This window comes from Vidua chalybeata, chromosome 19 (assembly GCF_026979565.1).
Source record: "Vidua chalybeata isolate OUT-0048 chromosome 19, bVidCha1 merged haplotype, whole genome shotgun sequence".
NCBI classification, from domain to species: Eukaryota; Metazoa; Chordata; class Aves; order Passeriformes; family Viduidae; genus Vidua; species Vidua chalybeata.
Window position 1 is genome coordinate 6,918,292 of NC_071548.1, and position 8,538 is coordinate 6,926,829.

The window sequence follows — 8,538 nt, forward strand, 5'->3', positions numbered from 1 at the left end:
TAGTTTTTGTAAAGGTTTATAGTCCTTTGCCATGATTGCATGATACATTTCTTCCCCTGTGACACAGCCCTCAGACCAGGATGCGCCGCTGGCAGCTCGCAGCAGCTGGACTTTGCACTCCGATCTACACTAGCTGCAGAACATCAAATGCACTTTCAACATCTCCATTTAATATTTACATTCAAGCAATTAATAATTGGAAGCTTATAGTTTAGACATTTCTAATAGCAGCAATTTCTATAATAGCTCGTTTAGCTTTAGATAACGATTTTTTTTGCACATAGAAACACCACATGTGTACAGTATCAAAAAATATATACGGGATGGTCCTGCGGGTCATGGGGAGGGCAAGGGACCAAGACTAACAAATGCTCAATGGTTAAAAAGGAGAACAGAAAATAGTCGTTTGATATAGTTTATAAGGTGATCTAGGGACTCCATAAATCTAGGCTTTATATTTCATTATATAAATACCTACAAATAAATATATTAGCGTGGCCAGGGAGCGACCAGCTTTCAGCTCAAACAATACATTTCAATAACACCACGTACAAACGGGAGCAAGAATCACTTGACAAGTTAGCACTGTTAAAATATAATACTATAACTCTGAGTAACTGGCGGGTCCCATCCTTGTGTGTCCCATTGCCTGCGGGTCCTGGAGCAGCCCCCAGCTGCGGGGCGGGAGCAGCGGCGAGGTCACCCCACGTGGCAGGGATGGCCACCGTGCCCGGCCCCGTCCCGGCGTCCCCTCGGTGGAGACGGCGGGCTCGGCCGCCGCGGCGCGGGCAGGGGCACGTGGGCTCCGGGGAAGGGGCACCAGTACCTTGGAGGGAGGCCGTGGGGCCGGCGGCCCCGGGATGGGCGGGCAGCTCCCACGGGGAGCGGCTGCCATCCCACCTCACACCGTCACGTACTCCTTGAAGGTCACAGTCAGGCAGTTTGCGGTCACGTCTGTGATAATTATATTCCCAAAGAAGGGCTTGAACTCCTGCAGGGACTCGGCCTCCTCCTCTTCCTCCTCCTCTGCGGCCTCCTGGGGCTGCGGAGGCTCTGGGGCCGGTTTCTCAGCCGGTGGCGGCGGCGGCGGCGGCAGCTCCGGCTTCACCTGCGCCAGGGCCAGCTCGCCCTCCGCCCGCGGCTTCACGCACCGCAAGTCTATGGGCTCGTCCAGGTCCGAGTCCAGCAGGATGACCTCGGCTGGGCGGGCGGCTCCGGCCGCTCGGGGGCCGGGGGGCTGAGGCAGGTGGGGGCACTGATGCTGCGGGACGTCAGGCGCTTCTTGCCCAGCTCCCGCTCGGCGTGCGGCTCCGACAGGCAGCGCTTCCGCGAGCTGGCACTGGAGAGGTTCAGTCCCATGGAGGAAGGGCTGTGCTCGCAGACGGGACTCAGGGACCAGGGCACAAGGTCCGGCTTGGTGGTGAGCTGCAAGGGCTGCTCCACTGGAGGAAGGGGCAGCTCCTTGGCCAAGGGAGTCTTTTGGGGACCTTCCTCCAGCTCTGCAGGGGGCTGCCGGCTCTCGCCCTCTGCTTTACTCAGGGCATTGCTGCCCACCACCCTCTCCTCCCCTGGCTTCCTCCACGCCTCTACCTTCTCCTCCCCACCCTTCTTAGGAGTCCTCTCCTCCGCAGCCCGCTTCCGGGGAGGCTCCCCAGACTTGATCTTCACCGCCTGCATGCCGTTCTCCATGTACTTGCTCATCACAATCACAATGCGCCCATTCTTGTTTTTGTTCTTGACGATCTTCATCTTTCCCCCAAGGCCATTGCTGGTCACCCTGTCCCGGGGGGGCGGCCCAGTACCGCTGGACAGGTTCTTCTCAGCTCCATTTTTACTCTCTGCTGTGATGTTCTTGACTGGGCCCAGCAAGTTTTTGGCTGGGCCGTGAGCCCACTTGTCTGGGTGGGCGACCAGGGGGGCCTTGTTATTGTCCAGGCAGGCCTGGCCCTGCGGCTCTTTGCTGCTGGGCTGGTAATGGGGCTCGTACATCTTGGGGTCGGGCTGGTAGTGGTGGTGCTTCTTGCTGTTCAGCTGGTAGTAATACTTCCCTTTGCTGTGGGACTGGTGCTTCATGCTGCTCTCCTTGCCATTGGGCTGGTACTGGTGGTGCTTCTTGCTGTTGAGTTCATACTGGTGCTGCTGGCTCTTGCCAGAGGAGCCGAGGTCCAGCTTGGGCCTGGTGTCCACGGCCGGGTCCTGCAGCCCCGTGAGGATGTTTGAGCGGCGGGCGAAGGACGGGAGCTGCGGGGCAAAAGCAAGAGCTGAGGTCAGACAGGGCTGGAGAGCCAGGTGCCAGGTGCCAGAGCTGCGGCAGGTGCCGAAGGCTCCGGCGGAACCCCCGCCCCTCCGGCAGCTCTCCTTACAGGACGCTGCATCCTGGGGCACCGCGTCCTCAGGCAGGCGGCCCCAGCCCACTCCAACTTAGAGGCTGTGCATTGCTCCAGATTAATGAAGCAATGAAAAGAAGAAAAGCCCCCTTCAATCAGCTGTCTGGGAACGGGGGCCGAGCGGGACCGCCGCTGCCGAGCCCGCGAGCAGCCTGCTAATGCCAGCCGGGCACGGGCACAGCGGGCCTGCGGCGCGGCCCAGAGGGGAGGGAAGGGGGGCTGGGGCACCCGCTGAGCTCAGCGCTGGGGGTCCCCGGGGCGTTGCGAGGCGCCCGGGCTGCGCGCAGGCTCCCTCAGCATGATGAAACCCGCTGCAAAGCAAGCGGCTCCCCGGGGACGGCCCGCGGCAAAGAGCGCGGGGGTGCGGGGCCGGGCGGCCGCGCGTTACCTGCACGACCAGCGGCTTCGGCTTGGGGCCCCGCTTGCGGTATCCCATCAGCTGCTCCTGCCGCTCCCTGCGGGAACACAGCGTCACGGTGAGCCCGAGGGCGGCACACCGACCCCCGGCGCCACCCGCCCCGCACGGCAGCTCCCGCGGTAGCAGTGACCCTACGCGGGCGAAGGGACGGGGCAGCGGGAGGGGACCGGGGCCCGCAGGTGGCAGAGGGCCGGGGCATCCTGTGGAAGCAGCAGGCGCCTTCCCCGCTGTTGCCTCCCCGCTGCGGGGAGGGGCTGAAGTTCACAGTTTGCGCCAAAACACTCCAGGAAATAAATGCGCGGAAAGAGAAAAAAAAAAAAATTAAGACGGCTTAAAAAAAAAAAAAAAAAAAAAAAAAAGGCAAAAAGAAAAAAAAAAAAAAAAAGCCGAAGCCCGTCCAAGCGCAGCGGCAGCAGCAGCAGCGCCGCCTCCTCGACTCGCGGCATCGAATCCCGGGAAGAAGGAGCGCGGGGCGCGGCGTGGGGGGGGCCGCGGCGCGGGGGGGAGCGCGGCGTGGGGGACCTTGACCCGGAGGCGTCGCCCGGTGGCCCCGCACCGCCCGCCCCGCCGCGGCCGCGCCCCCCGGCCCGGCCCGGGGCCGGCCCGCGCCCGCCCCCGCCGCGGCCCCCGGCTCCGTGACGCATCTGCAATTGCGGGAGCGGCGCGGAGCGGGGGTCCCGCCGCCCCTCCCGCATCCCTCAGCCTTCGCCGCTCACCTGTTCTGGAAGGCGATGAGCAGCCGGGGGTCCAGGATGTTCTCCTCCGGCTCCCACGTGTTATATCTTGGAGAGGGGAGGAGAGCGGCCGTCACCGCGGGGCCCTGCCGGCGGGGCCGGGGTCCCGGGCAGAGCCACCCCGCAGCACCGGGCCCGATGGGAGCGGGGTGTGGGGCTGGGGTCCCGGGGAGGGGGATGGGCGGGGGGGGGCCGCGGGGACGGTGCTGTTTATTTAGCGCAGTTATTATTCCGGAGGAATTCCAGGCATGTCATGATGAAATTTTCCAAATCCCCTTTCCCGGACCCAGGAAAGCGGCCGCGGGCCGGAGGAGGGACCCGGCCGCCGCGTCCCGGACCCCCCCGCGCCCCCCACCCCCGCCCGCACTGTCATGCAAACCCCGAACGCTCCGCAGCGGCCGCGCTCGCTCCGGTGCCGGTGCTGCCCCCGCCTCGGCAGCGGCTCTCGGGGCTGCGGGGCGACGCGGACGATTTTTGCGGTTATTCCCCCTTTCTCCCCCCTTCCTGCCCCCCCCTCCCCGCTCGGTTCTGCAATATGGAGCCCGACTCCCGAGGAGGGAAAGGGGGAAGGAGCCATTTTCTGGTGCACATCAGCCGCCGCCTGCTCGGCTCCCGCCGCCGTCACCGCCGGGCCCCGCCGCCGCCTCTCGCCGCCCCGGCCGGGGCCCTTCCCAGAGCCCCATCCCCGGCCCCATCGCCGCCCGGTGCCGGTACTCACTTGGGCGACCATCCCCTCCATTTCACCAGGTACTCGACTCTGCCCTGAGCGGCGCGGGAGGCAAAGACACGGCGTCAGCGGGAACCGCCACCCCCGGCGCCCCCGGGCCCCGCCGCCCCCCGCCGCCGCCGCCCCCCGCACCTTTCGGATCCGCTTCTTCTCGATGCTCTCCACCGCGAAGACGTGCTCGCCCACCGCCGGCAGCTCCATCCCGCAGCCGGGAGGGGCCGGGCCGGGCCGCGCTGCAGCCGAGCTGGGCTCGGGCTCCGGCAGCTCCCGCCGCCGGCCCGACAGACACTGAGCGGCGGCACCGCAACCGTGCAAATCCCGGAGCGAGACGTCAGGGAGGCGGCGCCTCCCGGGCCCGGCTGCCCGTCAGCGGCGGGGCCGGGGGATTGGCGCAGCCCTGCCGGGGAGCGAGGCGGGGAGGGGGCGGGCGGGGGCCGGGCACGGCGGCGCGGGGAGGGGGGCGCGGGCAGCCCGGCTCCCGCCCCACGCGTGACTCAGCACGGCCCCACGGGGCTGGCGGGGGGGGGCGGCACAGCCCGCGGGGCAGGTGCGCGACCCGCGTCCCGCGGGGGAGAGCGGTCGGGCGGAGGGTCCGACCGGAGGATGCGCGGCAGGACGAGCGCTCGGGAGGGCTCCGCGCTGCGCCACGTCGCGCGGTGCCCCGGGCCCGGGGGGGGCGGCGGTGCCCACCCCCGGCACGGCCCGAGCCGCCGCCGCCGGCCGTGGGGCCCGACCCTGCCGGGGAAGCCCCGGCCCCGCTGCCCGGCGGGTCCCTGCGGCCGTGGGGCGCCCGGCCCGTGCACGGCCAGCGGTGGCTGCAGCGGGCCCGGGCCCGGGGCAGGTGGCGGCGCTTTCCCCGCCCGGTGCCGGAAGCCGCGCACGGCGGCGGGGCCGCTCGGGGAGCCCGGTGCTGGCGGCTCCGCGCACCCCGAACTCGTGGAGCGGCTCGCGGGGAGCACACGCGTGTCCGCGGCTGCCAGCGGGGCCGCCCCGCCGCTCCCCGCGCTGCTCCGGGAAAGGCACCTTCCCCCGGGCAGGTGGAGCGGGGCCGGACACCGTCCCGGAGCGAGCCCCGTGCAGCCCCCGCCGTGCGGGCCGGCAGCTCCGGGCCTCCCGCCGCCGCTACCGGAGCGCCCCGGGCACCGCAGCCCCGGGGCAGGACGGCGGGGCCGCGGGCACGCGTGGGGTGATACCCGGGGCGGCGAGGAGCCCTCGACCCCTCCCGGGGGCTCGGTCCTCGCAGGTGCCCGGCTGCGTCCCCGGGCCGGCGCCCCTGAGGAGCCGGAGCCTCCGCGCCCGCTGACAACGGGGCCGTCCTTGGGGTTGTGGCGTGGGGTCTCGGTGCCACCGTCCCCTTTTTCCCCCCCGGCTCTGCCGGGCCGTGGCGTCCCCTCGGACGGGGCGATCGATCCCCGCGGGGTTCCCGGCAACTTTCGCCGGGAGCGGCGGGGCTGAGCTCGAACGGCAGCGGGGCCCGGAGCGGCTCCTTTGCCGGGGTCGGGCAAAGGACCCCCGGCCCCCAGGACGTTCCTCGTTGCCCCGGGTCGGTGCCGCCCCGGCCCCGGCCAGCAGCAGCCCGCGCCCTCGGGGGCCCTGCCCGGGCCCGGAGGTGCGGAGGCACCGCACGGGGGACACACCGGGAGGCACCGCTGAATGTCACCGCGCCGCAGCCCCTAACAAAGACGCAGCCGCCGCGGTCGCAGAGCCGAGCCAATAAAAAGCAAACTGATATTACAATTTTGATTTCCCTGGAGGGCCGAAGGGGCTTAATGTAAGAATTATTATCCATTGTGAACAGCAGCCCAAGGAAAACACACACAGGAAGATTTAATTTTTTTTTTTTTTAACTTAGCGGTTTTCCTAAGAAACATACATTCATTGAAATTTATGCCAGCGGAGTTTGTTAACCCTCCCCTTTGACATTTCCAGCTTCTCCTGTTGCCAGAGGAGACAAACCGCTAATGCTCGCAATAAAACTAAATGCCCAGGGACGAGCACGGTTTGGTGCGAGTCCTCCCCAGCCTGGGTAAGCTGCAGAGCACGTGCAGCTCCGGATCCCGCCCGGCTGGGAAAGCTCTGCTCTACCCAGGACTCAGTCGGGAATGGGCGATGAGGAGGGCAGAGTTTGGCTGGCTGCATATATATAAAGTATAAATTAAAAAAAAAAAAAATTAAATGTGTGACCAGACATCCTTGGCATCTTTTAGAACCTGTCTCAGGAGCAATACAAGACACTGTTGATGAAATATAATACATACATACATACATACATATATATATATATAAAATGAAACAACACTGAAAACCAGTATTAAAAGCATTTTGATCACTCTCATGGCTCAGCAGCAGCTCCCATCCTTCGGGTTCCTGTAGGATCTTCATCTGCTTTCTGTTACGGGGCTGATTGCACATGATTCACAATAATGATGGTAATGGTGGTGATTTTCTGTCTCTTGCCTTGCTCAGGCAGCAGCAGTTCATGAACTGATACATCTTTCTCTTTGTCAGGCCCAAAGAGGACACCTTATTTGAACCACATAAAACAGCCTAAATAAGGAAAGTGGGAAGCATTTCCAACTGTTGCCTCTTGCTGACTGGCTGGGGCATATCACAGGGATGAGACAAGGAAAAGGGTTTCCAACCAAAAGGAACAGGAGCCAAGCGCTGCCTTTAAAGCCAGGAGAGGAGTGGGTTGGCCCCGGGCAGTTCCTTGCTGGTTTGCTGGTGGATCAGGCAGGTACGAGGCACAGACACACATTCCTCCCCTTCACCACACACCTGGCCAAAAACTCAGCTTCCTCGTTCTCTGCAGAGCATCAGCGGTAGGTGCTGCTGCTCCCAGCAGGAGGACTCTGTCCCCGTGGAGGGGTGGGGGCTCCAGCCCCCCGTGTGCCTGATCCCGAGGTGAGGCTGCTGGGTGCAGCTGTAAGACAAAACCTCGAGCAGCCAGAGACAGATGGGCTTCCCGCAGGTGATGGGAGCCACACCAAGGTAATTTCCTCTCCAACACTTGCTGGCCATGTACCCAGAGCTGATGTCTGTCTCTGTGTTTATTCTTTTCATCGTTATTTATAAAGTTCTTACCCTGCAGCCAGAGCCGGCTCCGTGGCGCTGCCTTGCTTGGGGTGGGTGCTGCCCCTCCTAAAGATGCTCCTCTTCCCCTCGCCCCAGCAGCTCCTGCAGCCCCGCTCTGTGTTTGCCATCAAGCAGCACTGATTGCACATGCCATCATCTCTGATGTTACTCATTAGTCTGTATCATTATTAGCAATTCAAACCAGCAATTCTTTTCCAGCTGTAATCCTCCAGCTCCACCAAGGCGACTCCGGGGCTGCAGTTTGGGTGCTCCCCCTTTTCCTCCCCTCTGCCCCAGCAAGGCCGGCAGTTCCTACTCAGTCTGCAAAGGCAGGAGCACGCCAGGCTGAGCACCAAATCATAACAGAAAGTTAATTCATGAATAGTTACAGCGTTTCCTTCAAGGCCACTCTCACAAGGGGCCAGGCACCAACTTTGCCATGTCCTTGGAGCAGGGGGGAGGGCACTGGCCCCATTCATCCCTACCTGGCCGCCCGCAGCCTTGGCCAGCTGGGCTCCAGGATTTGCCCTTCTGCTTTTGTCAGCTCTGGCTTGCATTGGAAGTTGTGGCCAGTCTGAAAAACGGATTATGACACAGGACACAGTCCTTGCTGAGGTCAACACTGTGCTGGAGAAAGACAAGAAAAGGATGAGTAGGTAGGCTTGGAAAAAGAGACAACAAAACCAGCAAATCCACAAAAACCTAAACCCACCCACCCAATCAATAGGATGCCATGAAGTACGATGTGAACAATGAAACCCTGTTCCAGGTTGCCAAGGCAAATCTGTCAATAGAGTATTGAACAAGCAAATCTGACTTGCAATTATTGTCTCCTTCTAAATACAGGCTGCCCCTCTGCCTTGCAGCTCAGCCCCAGTGCTGCTGTGGGGAAGCTCAGTGATTGCTGGTTCAAAATGGTGAGGGAAGAGCCAAGCCTGGCAGCTGGGCTGGAATTTGCTCCAACACATGCACTAAAAGCCCCCGGAGCATCCCCACCACCTTCACTGCAGCAGCTGAAGTGACACGTGCCCTGCCCCCAGTGTAACAGGCAGCAGCAGAAAATCCTTTGGAAAAATGTTCACCCTTTAAAGCTTTCAGTAAAACATCCAGTGCCACGAAGCACACACGGGCATCCTCAGACACCAAGTGCCCAGCATTTTGTAATGCTTAGGAAAGCAACATGAAGAGCCCGAGCAC

The 8,538-nt window shown here is 63.1% G+C and overlaps 1 protein-coding gene across 1 annotated transcript; it reads right to left on the minus strand.

The window, feature by feature from the left end:
* CBX4 (chromobox 4) lies at positions 1-4,581 on the minus strand. The gene is given in 6 exon segments (XM_053960466.1): positions 1-1,200; positions 1,203-2,241; positions 2,776-2,842; positions 3,522-3,587; positions 4,258-4,301; positions 4,399-4,581. Coding segments are annotated over 6 exon segments (1,584 nt in total). The 5' UTR covers positions 4,468-4,581; the 3' UTR covers positions 1-901.
* Between the last annotated feature and the right edge of the window lie 3,957 nt (positions 4,582-8,538).